This window comes from Schistocerca americana, chromosome 5 (genome assembly GCF_021461395.2).
Source record: "Schistocerca americana isolate TAMUIC-IGC-003095 chromosome 5, iqSchAmer2.1, whole genome shotgun sequence".
Lineage (NCBI taxonomy): Eukaryota > Metazoa > Arthropoda > Insecta > Orthoptera > Acrididae > Schistocerca > Schistocerca americana.
In genome coordinates, this window is record NC_060123.1 from 335,542,584 (window position 1) to 335,557,092 (window position 14,509).

At 38.0% G+C, this 14,509-nt stretch overlaps 1 protein-coding gene across 1 annotated transcript in view; it reads right to left on the reverse strand.

The window, feature by feature from the left end:
* Positions 1 to 6,707: 6,707 nt before the first annotated feature.
* Positions 6,708 to 14,509, reverse strand: part of LOC124615640 (protein slowmo) — a 35,584-nt gene continuing 27,782 nt past the window's right edge. The window contains exon 5 of the mRNA XM_047143650.1: positions 6,708 to 10,321. Within this exon, the coding sequence (XP_046999606.1) occupies positions 10,079 to 10,321 (243 nt within the window). The 3' untranslated portion in view covers positions 6,708 to 10,078. The remainder of the gene's footprint in view (positions 10,322 to 14,509) is intronic.

The window sequence follows — 14,509 nt, forward strand, 5'->3', positions numbered from 1 at the left end:
ATTTTAAGTAAACATGATATTAGACCTGTTTTTAGACCAACGAAGAAAATTTGACATGTTCTTCGGTCTGTAAAAGATAAACGCGCTCCTCTATCAGCCAGTGGCGTATATAAAATTCCATGTACATGTGGTAAAGTTTATGTTGGAACAACAAAAAGATGCGTAAATACACAGTTAAAAGAACACAGAAGTCTTAGCCGATTAGGAAAAACAGATAAATCGGCTGTAGCAGAACACGCTTTTCAGCCAGGAAATCATCAAGTGAAGTTTTCCGAAACAAAAATTTTATCTACGACGACAAACTATTACCCACGGCTTTGTAGAGAAGCAATTGAAATATATAAACATAGGGATAATTTTAATCGGAAAGAAGAGACCATGAAACTTAGTGATATTTGGACAGTAGCACTACAGAATTGCTAGACAGTTTTATCCGTGACGAGATTACAATCGATAGTTAAGTTTTATCTCTGACAAAGGTTATCTCTGCATATCACGTGTAACTCTGGTCACGCCCACTTTCTACGATACATAAGTCGCTCTCAGACGTCCGACCCGTCAGTCGGCAAGACTCACCGGAGGAGAAACACCCCTCTGAAGATGTCCAGCGCAGCTCTGGACGAAACGTTAGGAGCTGAAGAGTTTCATGGACCACGACCTTACATCCCGGAAGGTTTACCAGAAGATAAGTGAATTAGAACAGTGGCAAATTTTTGCTCATATTGTGGGTGCTTGCATAAACAAGATAGCCAAAGCTTTTGGTGTTTCAGGAGGCACTGTATCAATGATTTATACCACATACAGGGAAATCTGAAAATCATCATGTCAGCACCACCACAACACGATTTGAGCTCAATAAGCTGGCAATTCAAGTGTGACCTGGAATTTCAAAACACCAACCATAACATGAAAACATGTTTCCGAAGCCATAAAACCTAGAGTATGGAGCAAAGTGAGAAAGTCATTTTGTCAGACAAGTCTCGTCACACAGTTTCTAACTTCTGCCCAAATTTATGTCGCAAGAATGAAATATGGTGGGGGCTCGATGATTTGGGCAGCCATATCATGCTATTCCTTCGGCTCCATGATTGTTCAGGGACTCATCACTGCCAAGAATCAAGTGACAGTTTTGGCTGCTCAGTTCCATACCATGTTCCAATTTTTGTTCTCCAATGGTGATGCTGCTTCCCAATACATAAAGCTTGCATTGTCTAAGACTGGTTTAGTTAGCATAAGGATTGTCACATTTCCCTTGCCACCAAAGCCATTGGATCTAAATATTATTTAGTCTGTGTTCTATTTTGGAGAGAAGGATGCATGATCACTACCCAGCTCTGTGATCATTACTTACACTTCCTACTATTTTACAGGAAGAATGGAAGAATTTCCCTTGAAAATTACACAAGATCTGCATTGATCACTTCCAAGATGACTGGAAACTATTCCAAGTGCCAGTAGTTTTCCTTCACTGTATCAGGTGTGGCAACTTTTTTTTTTTGGGTGTTTCCACATTTTTGTCCTCCACCTGTATGTGTAGGAATTATGCAGGTTTCATTTGAAGACCAAACTCAAAATGTAAGTCAGTTATGTTACCAATCCCTTAACAATATACTGTTGTTCATCATAAAGCACTTTGTGCTAAGTTGGTGGATGTCCTACATGATGAAAACTAATTTTGTCTGACAATTTCATTCAATCAATTGAAGTCTTTCCTAGGAGAGATTCTTTGCCACATGGTTTCTCCTACCATACAGCAGTAAGATGGTTAAATTTTAATATTCTGTCCACCTTCTTTCCTTTAAGAACAGACAAATATTTCTGAATGAGATAACAAGCCTTTGGAAGTCCTGTTGGATGAAGAAAGGCAATACAAACTAGCTTTATTGACTGCTGTTGCTCTCCATCTGACTAGAAAATGAAATGAATACAGAAACTTCAAGTGATGGATAGCATTATTTGTGATCTTTACACACATGTCAAAGCTTTCAGACTTACTTATACTTTAAGACAACACATTCTAAAGCAGGATGGGCAATGAGTTGTTCCAGTCTTACAACACAGCACTATACTGGTTAGGGCTCAAGTGTTTTGCAGTAAACCATTCAGCACACACTGTTGAATGTGGGGCTCTGCAGATGGACACTTGTTTTCCCATGTAAACCCAACAACACCAGTTATGACTGCAGTGGGCACAGTCAATATTGGACTCTGTATGAATGGAAACACCACCTGGTAGTATGAATCACGATTCTTGTTATTTTCATGTCCACATATGCCATCATCCAGGCAAATGGTTGCTAGAAACATGCTCTTCTTCATGCACAAGAGCAATAATACACTACAGGGGACATTCACCCAGATTCCCCAGGGAGCTATGATAACAATGGAATAATGGTAGCTGTGAACTATTAACAATGCTACTGCCCATCATAACCCAGATAACCCTGACGTCCTTCTGGAAGGACGGCGTCACTGTTGAAATTTTTTATTTTTGCGAATAATGCACTGTTGCAACGGACTGACGCATTGTTATATGAAGTAGGTCGAGTCAGTTGCACGCTGCGACAGTCAGTTTGATGCTGTCATTCATAGTGATTGAGAAACTGTCTTGAAAATAGGGCCTATTTTACCATGGACGAACTGACCGACCTTGTCATCAAAGTGTATGTATATTTTCTTTCATATTGCACCCATAATTCTGAAACTTGTCATATATCTTCAAGAATTAACCTATATTATTTACGGGTTCATATTACGATTGAAAGTTTTCGTTAGTTGTAATTCAATAATGTTTTCAACCGTTCTTCCAGAAGGAAGTTAGGGTAATATGTTGTCATTTTATATTCACAAAAAATAATGTACACTGATGGAACTTTTGGACATGTTAGAATCAAAAGATGAGGAAATACCTAACACTGGCACGTGTAGTAAGGATTATTAAATGAAATGGATGGGGTACAGTGTGGTAATGACTAATGTTGACCAGTTACCTCCACATGTTCCATATCGAATATACTTTGATAACCTCTTTAGCAGCGTTGAACTACTACATGACCTAAAAGAGAGGGGCGTGGAAGCAACAGGAACAATAAAAGGAAATAGCTAAGAATTGTACTCTATCATCTGTAGATAAAATGATAAAAGAAAATAAAGGATCATATGAAGTTTGTTCTGACTCAGCATCCAGAATTTCCATTGTACGTTGGAATGAGAACAATGTTGTTACTGTAGCCACCAACTTTGACAGAGTGCAACCACTACGCTCTGTAGCAAGATTTTCCAGAGAACAAAAGGAAAGGATTAGCGTGCCTCAACCTAACTTATTACACTCCTAAAATACTCATATGGGAGGCATAGATCGAGCTGACCAAAATGTATCCCTATATAGATGCTCTGTAAGAGGGAAAAAGTGGTATTTCCCGATCATTGCACATTTTATAGTCATTGCCGAGCAAAATGCCTGGGATCTTTACACTCACAACGAAGAACCCATAGATCATCTGACATTTCATCGTCTAATTGTCACTGCAATTCTTGAAAGTAACAGAAGAGTCACTACCAGCAGAGGACGTCCTAGTAAGAGGGCAAAACTAGATTCTAGATTTGATGGAAGAGAACATTAGGTTGCTGAATTACCAACAGATGAGATAACAAAAAAGAAGCAGCTGAAATGTTGAAGTTGACACAAAAAAAACTACTACTATGTGTGTAAAATGTGACGAACCACTTCATGTTTGTTGCTTTTTGTTTTATCATACTAGTGCAAAAAATATGTGTATACGTTACTTTCTTTGTTTTTTGTATTTATTAGCTGTTTTAGCCCATAATTCAAATTTATTTATGTTTATTTGAAAGTATAAAAACCAAAACAAGTTAATTGTGCAGTGTCATACTTTAAAAACATGTTCCCTTATTGTCCTGACGTCCTTCTGGAAGGACGCACCTTTTTTGAAATACTAAATAAAAATAAATACTCAAAATTGTTTTTACTTTCTTCCTTACAACCTTGTGAATCACTGTAGATAAGATATAAATCAATTTTGAAAAACAAATAATTCAGAACTATCTGGGTTAATACCATCATTGTTGCTGTCTTCTGTCACAGGACAACAACTGTATGCCATAAGGTCACCATCATACTATAATAGTTTTACGAACACAATTGTGAATTCACATTGTTTTTGCCCCCAAGTTTGTATAATCTGAAACCAGTGGAATGTATCTGGGAAACAAACTGACCAGCCCCTCACCAACGAACTAGTGGCCTATAATTTATGGTAACTGCATGACCTGTGCATAGACATCAGATTCCACATACCTCCAGAAACCAACCAAGGGCTTCTGAAATCTATGCCATAGAAAGTAACTGCTGTATTGCATTCCAAAGGTGGACAACATGCTAGTAAGTATCTGGTCATAATGTTTTCAACCATCAATGTTTATATTATGAGCAACTGTTACCCATGTTCCTTATACTTCGGGTCTGTACACTGCCTGACAAAATGAAACACACACAATGTGAGGAGATGAATCTTCACAGTTTGATGTGATATGTTGTGATTTTGTAACCACTGAAGTAAGTCAAATTTTCAAAGAGCTTGGCAACACAAGCCCAGTTATTGGTATGACACTGCTCTATCTCTGACCTGGATGCTTGCATTGATCTGAATGTCAAAGTCATTGTATCTTCTGAGAAACTGTCTCAACTGTTTTAATTGGCCCTTGATTTCTGGATACTGGCACTGGAATGTTTACATCCTAGCTGGTTCCCTCATGTTCTTTAGGGGATAGATCTGGGGATCTTGCTTACCACTTAAGTACCTAATCACACAGAGAAATTCATGGAGACTCACCATGTTTGGATGAGCATCGTCCTGTTGAAAACCAGCACCACAATATTGGTGCATGGGGGTAACAAGAAGCAGGATGTCTGTCAGACTTGGCTCTCTCCACCAGCCCTGAGCTGCAGCCTATCTGATGGCTACTCTCACTGTGAAACTATTAGTAACGCCACTGTGTTCCTCCGAAACATTAAGAGAATGGGACCTCTCCCCATGTCAACTATACTCGCCAAATGTCATCCATGACAGAGCACTGCAATTCGTCGCTCAACATATTATGATGCCTTTCATCAGCAGTCCATGCTTTCTGGTCATGGCACCACTCCAAGTGCACTCATTTGTGTTGTGTTACCAGCAGGCTAAGCACGGGATGGTAATTCCCTAGTCTGGCTGCTGCTAGTCTGACCAATGACGCAGGAAGACAGTGTTCCAGGAAGTCCATTACTTGTTCTCAGACTGCATGTGCAGAATTGAAGAGATTAGAATATGCTAGGTTTCCAAATATTTCATACAGTGATCCTCTCTTCTTGTGCTCTGATGTAGTCTGCCAGAACTTTGACGAGTATATTAGTCTTGCATTCCAATTCAGTCCAAAATTGCACCACTGTGGCAGCTGACTGTCCTATAATTCTGGATATCGCACAATTAGTCTGTCAGACACCCACAATGAGGATCCTTTCATACAAAGTCTCGTGCTGACAATGCTGTTTCACAGAGGTATGCAGCATCTCCATGTCCTTTAATGTGATCATTAAATATCTGACATTTTCATTCCTCAGACCTTACCAGGTGGCTGTTCTGTTACAGAGTATTTTAACTCTGGTCATTTACATACCTCCCAATGGTGCGTCGATGTACAAAATTACATTGACATCTAACTATGTCTTCTGGGCACTTCACTCTTGTCAGGCAATGCATGGACAGATGGAACAGAGAACTAAGGATGTTGTATTATACAAGTACAAAGAAGACCAGTCTAATGCATATACCACACTTATGGGGATAAAAATGCTTCACCCCAACCCACATATAAAAACCTTGAACCTTAGAAAATAAGTGTTATTAGCTGTACCTGTACTAGTAACTTACAAAGGGAAAGAGGTACAATTTTATGCCCAACTGTCTAAATATTTCACAGTTCAAGTAACGAATCAAGACCCCTGTATTTGAGCTTCTGAAACTAATGTACCTGAAACAAAGACAACATTACATTGTTTACTGGGACATCCACAATATTCTCATGCCCATTATTTCTTGTTTGTAGCCACATTATGCACTGTAACATGTACATTACAACTCTTTCCTATACAAAAGACATGATGCACCTGAAATGAGAGAAAATGGATTTTCCTCTTGTCTAGCATTGCAAAACTACCACATCACAAGATTGCTGTTCACCCTGTTAGCACACATAACATTCTTAGCACTCTCCACTAGAGTCCAAGCCTGTTGCACTCCGATTTTCTCAGAGTGTCAAACTATTGAGATCATAAGCGTGCTTACATTCCTAAAAGTAACAAGGCATACTTGACAAGAAATGTATTCACAAGTTCAAGACACGAACTGAAATTTCTTATCCCTACTTGAAGAACTTCAGGAAAAAGATGTAAATGTGTGAACAATGACATCAAAGATTCTCTACAATGACTTTAAAATCTGAAAATTCAAAATAAGTCTATGGATTATGGGATCTCTTACGTTCAGTGTATGTTCAAAAAGAATTACAAGACACGATGCTGAGTTCTTAAGGGACCTTAGTCAACCCACTGACATCTATGGAATATTCTGAAATACCAAACCAAGATAAAAGGAGAATATTCATTAAACCAAGCTGAAGTGATTACACTTTGAACACATGCAAAGTGATGACATTTCTGATTTCCCTTTTATTACAGTGGATAAACAAGGCCCTAACAACAAATGGTGCCAAAAACTTTATAAAATCCCAGAATTTCAGTATTTTTTTCAAATGGATACATATATAACACCTTGCATCTTACAGCCTATGTTAATACTCTCTCTTTTACATAGTGCCTACATTTAGAAAAATTTCACAACTCACAGACTGAAATATCTAAAGGTATTTCACCACAGTTCTTTTAGTTCGCATCCATATGTTTGCATCACTACAGTTTCCTGTAGATTCCAATCACACTGCTTGGAACAAATATTTGGCATTGTACTACTTAACCACGATATTGCTGCAATTGGCCTTTATTGGAAACATGGTGACATTACAGCAAAAAAGTACATCTGCGAATAAGGAAAATGCATCACACTGCCAATGCTTTCAATTGTGCACATACCATCAACAGGATTACACATTGACTCATGATAAGCAGACCAAATTGCCCTCAGTACCAGGTGCAATAATATGGTGGAAAACAAACAGTTTTAGGTATGTAGTATTTATTTACAAAAATATGTTGGCATGAAAGATATGTAACAAATTCATCACAAATATATTCCATAACAATGTCATCAGTTACTATCAGACTGAAGTGAAATTGTAAAAGAACACACAGCTGTCAATTCTAAATGCTACAAAATACATAATTGCTGAACACTAGAAAGCTTTAAATGCAGAAGATAGGGCATAAAATGTCTTACACTATTACACTCCTCTCTGCATTCCTCTGCAGTTTAAGGACATTCTTAAAACACAACACACTTCAGAATTTTTGCATACATCTAATGATATTCTTTTAAATCAAGGGCATTCAGTTTTGCACTCATGTTATTAAATTCAACTTTCTCATAAGATCTGAAACAAATATTTAAGAACCTGTGAAAGCAGTTCATCTGAAAACTGATCACTACGTATTTCTTCAAAATATACCCCACAAATTTTCAATTTGATTGCAACATGTCTTTGGCTGCTGTTTTACCAAATGTGCTCATTAAACAGCTTGTCAAAATAAAAACTTAAGACTATGTAGATTACTTTAAATTTCATTAAAGGCATTTCAGTAGCTTAATTTTTTGATGTCCATTAGCTGAAATATTACATACACTTATTAACTGAATACTGAGGTACCTACTAAGAAAGGTGCAAATTATGAGTAAAACTGATCCAATAATGTACTTTTGTTCAGTCAGAAGCACCTAAAGTGTATACAGCACAACTACAGGGCTGTAATTTCTGTAGAAAAGTTGCCATAATCAGAATTACGAAAAGCATATTAAATCACCTTAGTACTTTTATTACCTACTTTTAATGCTGTTTTCTTGAACAACAAAACTTATAAGTCAGATGATCATATGTGCCGTGATGGCTGTGGAATGGTTAACACCTACAAAACCATGCACAATACACAAAATCACAGCGACAATCAGTACAAATATATGCAACAATAATACTGACTGACCTGTACTTTTAAAAAATACCACAGTTTCCAAATATTTCATCTACTATGAATGGTGGTGCTACTGACTATATCTTAGAGGCAAGTTGTGGGTAGGCGAGACTGACGTAAAGGTAAAAAGAAACTGAAAGCACACATTACCAAATACAAACATAAAATAATCCTCACACTGTTTCTGGCAAACATTTCAGTCTACAACACACAAAGCTCTTTACACCACAATTATTTTAGTCGTACGAACGGACCGCGCACACACACACACACACACACACACACACACACACACACACACACACACACACACACACACAATGCTAAGTAAGATTTTCACATAGCATGGAAACAATTGCTTAAAAAGAAATGTTACCTGCTGCTGTTTCTAATCATAAAGGCAACAAACAATAACTCACAAACATCTGGAAGATTCATAATATACACTAAAACATTTCATACAAACTGATAAAAGCTGATTAGAATTTGACAAATGCTTTTTCAGAAAGTACTCAACAGTCGATGGCAGTAAGGCCTACAACATAGATGAAATTATAATTTGGACATTCATTTATTAACCTCAACTGATAAAACACTTATAAGCAACATAACCACAAGAAAATTACTCAAACCAAAAACAAATTACCTTTCACATTAGAACAATGAAAGGCCGGACTGGTGTTCACAAAGTGAACACTTTTCTATGAATCACTTATAAACTTTCTTTTACCCTCAAAATAGTTCTGTGAAACTATAATTACGAATTACCACAATCATTATTCCATTATATCTCAATTACAATTTGTAGATTTTTTGTGATTAGGGACCCTGCACTCTAGTTGCTTTTTAGTGAGTATTACAATGAACTATAACCAGACTAATTTCTTAGATTTGCACACATGAGAACATTCAGCCAATTAATGTGAAGAAAATACAGCAACAAGGTAAGTAATCACATCTCATAATGCTTCATTGCTGATATTTATCACAATACATGAATACTTTAACTTACAAAGAACCATAGCAATATTTAAGACTATCAAAAGTGTAAAAGTACACTTTTTCCCTTCATAAAGGCCTGTTATGATGTCTCTACTGCACCAAGTACACCATATTTCTTAATGATGCAACAAGCAAACACACAAAACGTGTGCTGTAAGAAAATTTTACATTTTAACTGCAGTGCATATTTACTTTTCTGTGCATGTCAGCTGTAATAGCAACTTAACACCAGTAAATTCCTGCAATGAACAGAGCATACCTCTGCTGTATCATCTCTCTGCACAGAAACGTTGCTCACTATTTAAACTTAACAGCAGACAGGAAGGTGCAATACCACTGTTCGTAAAAATTTTGAGTGAATGCAAGACATCACAATAAGCTTAGTATGCAGTCAGATCACACAGTGATCAGTGCAACATATTACTCCACTCCATTACACAATCAATGATTAACTGTGTGTAATGGTTGTTAATAATCCGTTGTAAATAAACTATGGCAAAATATAGGTCCACGAATTTTAAGAGTAATTCTTTTGATAATGTCATTTCTCTTTATCAGACTACAACTAACTTATAAAAAAAAACTGGACCAGCCAGTTAAATCAGTCTGTCAGCATAAGTTAAAACACAAATTAATCAAGCAACAATAATATTCACACAAATCTCTCACTACAAGAAACATCTATTTACCACAATTCATTCATTAAGTTACACATGAAAGACAATATCCTAAAAATACTTTGGAGGGTCCGACAATTTTACACGGTTTAATAAAAATTACTACACTTTACAATATAGCTAACAGACTTGCATCATCTGATTTGAATTACAAAAGATCACTACACAAAGTTGTTAAATGAACTAAATTTTAATATCAATGCTACAACTTTGGTAAATTTTGATTTGTTCGATTAGGTGCACTTGTTAAGTTGTGTAGATCATCTAGTGATTTCTTAGCAACAGATGAAATATCATCCATAGATTTTCGTGCAGAGCTTGTAATTTCATCAAATGACTTTTTAGTCTGTGCCAGCAAGTCATCTGTGCTCTTCACAGCATTTGAAGCTATTTCCTTTACTTCTGCATCAATTTTACCAATAACCCATTCAATTGCTTGTCTCCCCTAAAAAAAGAAAATCCTCAGATAAGTGAAAATTAACACCAACATTAAAAACAACAATATTGTTAATTTTGTAATTGCCAGGAGTTCTCTCCAACAAACAAAAAACATAAATCTACACACTATGCTGGGTGCATTTACGTTTTTATTCATGGGCAACCATCTACAAGTCTGTCCAAAATATGACTCGGCACACATCAGATTGTCAGTTTCTAACCTATGTAAGCTGTTACAAACCACAGCTTTGTGGGACATCAAATGAAAATATTTATGTCTACAAAGTCCTGTACAGTTAGTACTACACTAAATACAAAAGACAAAGCAGGTATTAACTAAATTGGAAATGCTGGACCAAGGGGTGCACTAGAAACAAGGGACGGACAGACAGACGGACAGAAGGTGGTGGGGGACTACTATTTTTGACTTTTGGGAAATGCCTATAAAAATAAATTAAATTAGGAAACAAGCAATGAGTTACTACACTGAAGAGCCAGAGAAACTGGTACACACGCCTAATATCGTGTAGGGCTGTCATGAGTGCGCAGAACTTTTACAACACAACGTGGCGTGGACTCTACTAATGTCTGAAGCAGTGCTGGAGGGAACTGATACTATGAATCCTGCAGGGCTGCCCATAAATCCATATGAGTACAAGGGGTTGGAGGTCTCTTCTGAACAGCACATTACAAGGCATCCCAAATATGCTCAATGATGTTCCTGTCTGGAGAGTTTGGTGGCCAGCAAGCGTGTCTAAACTCAGAAGAGTGTGTCTGGAACCACTATGTAGCAATTCTGGATGTGTGGGGTGTCACATTGTCCTGTTAGAATTTCCCAAGTCCATCACAATGCTCAATGGACATAAATAGCTGCACGTGGTCAGACAGGATGCTTACATATGTGTCTCCTGTCAGTTTTATCTTGACGTATCAGGGGTCCCATCCCACATCAAACCAAATGCACACATTCCATAAGATTGAACAGTCCCCAGCTGACATGCAGGGTTCATGGATTCAGTAGGTTGCCACTACACCTGTACATGTCCGACGAGGCAACATGTTTCCAGTCATCAACAGTCCAATGTCTGTTTTGATGGACCCAGGTGAGGTGTAAAGCTTTGTGTTTGTGCAGTCATCAAGGGTACATGAGTGGGCCTTTGTATCCGAAAGCCCATACTGATGTTTCATTGAATGGTTCACATGCGGACACTGACGGCCAAGCATGGAAATCTGCAGAAATTTGTGGAAGAGTTGCACTTCCGTCACACTGAACAATTGTCTTCAGTCGACATTGGTCCCTTTCTTGCAGGAACTTTTTCTGGCTGCAGCAATGTTTAAGATTTGATGTTTTATTGGATTCCTGATATTGACAGTCCACTCGTGAAATGGTCTTGTGGGAAAATACCCACTTAATCGCTACCTCAGACGCTACGTCCCATCACTCATAACACCATGTTCAAACTCACTTCAATCTGGACAACCTGTCATTGTAGCAGCAGGAACGAATCTAACAACTGCACCAGACCCTTTTTATCTTATATAGGTGTTGCCGACCGCAGAATCGTATTGTGCCTATTTCAATATTTCTGTATTTGAATACACATGCCTATACCAGTTTCTTTGGTGCTTCAGTGTACTTCATGGATAGGAAAGCCACTTGGCTTTTCCCATCAAGAAGAGTCCTAATAGCATTGAAGATACTATGGACATTAATAAGTGGATTCTACTTCTAAAACCAGCTTTTAAAATTTTTCTCTCCTTTTAAACTAACAGAGCAATACATTTACAATTCAAGACCAAGTCTTCCACTTAAGTTGTGACACTGAACAACAATATAAACACTTTACATTCTGTAAAATAAGGGAAAGGTGACCACTCACTACAACTGCAGTATCATTGGTGTGCGTGTGCACCACAAGTTGGTGGTTGTCTTTATGTGTTGTTCCATCCATGAACTTCCATTATTGCTGAACACCTGATATTCTTATGTATTAGGTATGTATTGCTTTATGTACAACACTGACTCCTATACAATAATCTCTGCTTAATTTGTAAGTCTGTTTATAACTAGTAGGCACCAAGTTTCAAATTATTTGTGGTACTAGAGTTATTTCTGTGAGACAGTAGTAACTGCAGTACAAAGTTAATATTTCAATGACAACGGGATCCCCACTCCGAACTCCATTAGTTGGTTGCATAAGGAAAAACTTGCAGACCAAAATTTATATGTTTTTCAATCTCTTGCATTTAACTGTCGTCGTCGTCGTCGTCGTCATCGTCATCGTCATCGTTTAAGACTGATTATGCCTTTCAGTGTTCAGTCTGGAGCATAGCCCCCTTATAAAATTCCTCCATGATCCCCTATTCAGTGCTAACATTGGTGCCTCTTCTGATGTTAAACCTATTACTTCAAAATCATTCTTAACCAAATCCAGGTACCTTCTCCTTGGTCTGCCCCGACTCCTTCTACCCTCTACTACTGAACCCATGAGTCTCTTGGGTAACCTTGCTTCTCCCATGCCTGTAACTGACCCCACCATCTAAGCCTGTTCGCCCTGACTGCTACATCTATAGAGTTCATTCCCAGTTTTTCTTTGATTTCCTCATTGTGGACACCCTCCTGCCATTGTTGCCATCTACTGGTACCTGCAATCATCCTAGCTACTTTTATATCCGTAACCTCAACCTTGTTGATAAGGCAACCTGAATCCACCCAGCTTTCGCTCCCATACAACAAAGTTGGTCAAAAGATTGAACGGTGCACAGACAACTCAGTCTTGGTACTGACTTCCTTCTTGCAGAAGAGAGTAGATCGTAGCTGAGCACTCACTGCATTAGCTTTGCTACACCTCACTTCCAGTTCTTTCACTATGTTGCCATCCTGTGAGAATATCCATCTTAAGTACTTGAAACCATCCACCTGTTCTAACTTTGTTCCTCCTATTTGGCGCTCAATCCGTTTATATTTCTTTCCCACTGACATTACTTTCGTTTTGGAGATGCTAATCTTCATACCATAGTCCTTACATTTCTGATCTAGCTCTGAAATATTACTTTGCAAACTTTCAATCGAATCTGCCATCACAACTAAGTCATCCGCATATGCAAGACTGCTTATTTTGTGTTCACATATCTTAATCTCACCCAGCGAGTCTATTGTTTTCAACACATGATCCATAAATAATATGAACAACAGTGGAGACAGGTTGCAGCCTTGTCTTACTCCTGACACTACTCTGAACCATGAACTCAATTTACCATCAACTCTAAATGCTGCCTGACTATCCATGTAAAGACCTTGAATTGATTGCAAAAGTTTGCCTCCTATTCCATAACCTCGTAGAACAAACAATAACTTCCTCCTAGGAACCCAGTCATATGCCTCTTCTAGATCTATAAAGCATAGACACAATTCCCTGTTCCACTCTTAACACTTCTCCATTATTTGCCGTTAAGCTAAAGATCTGGTCCTGACAACCTCTAAGAGGCCTAAACCCACACTGATTTTCACCCAATTGGTCCTCAACTAATACTCGCACTTTCCTTTCAACAATACCTGAGAAGATTTTACCCACAACGCTGATTAAAGAGATACCTCTGTAGTTGTTACAATCTTTTCTGTTTCCATATTTAAAGATTGGTATGATTACTGCTTTTGTTCAGTCTGATGGAACCTGTCCCGACTCCCAGGCCATTTCAATTATCCTGTGTGGCCATTTAAGACCTGACATTCCACTGTATTTGATGAGTTCCGACTTAATTTCATCCACCCCAGCTGCTTTATTGCACTGCAATCTATTGACCATTTTCTCCACTTTCTCAAATGTGATCCTACTTCCCTCATCATTCTTATCCCATTCAACCTCTAAATCTGAAACATTACTGATCGTATTTTCACCTACATTGAGCAACTCTTCAAAATATTCCATCTGCCTAAGGCATCCACAGGATTCACCAGCAGTTTTCCTGACCTGTTCGTAATACTTGTCATTTCCTTTTTACCTCCCTTTTGAAGACTGCTAATTACACTCCAGAATGGTTTTCCAGCAGCTTGACCCATAGTCTCCAACCTGTTTCCAAAGTCTTCACGATTTCTTCTTGGATGCTGCAATTATCTGTTTGGCTTTGTTTCTTTCTTCAACATAACTTTCTCTGTCTACCCGAGTTCTAGTATGTAGCCATTTTTGATACGCCT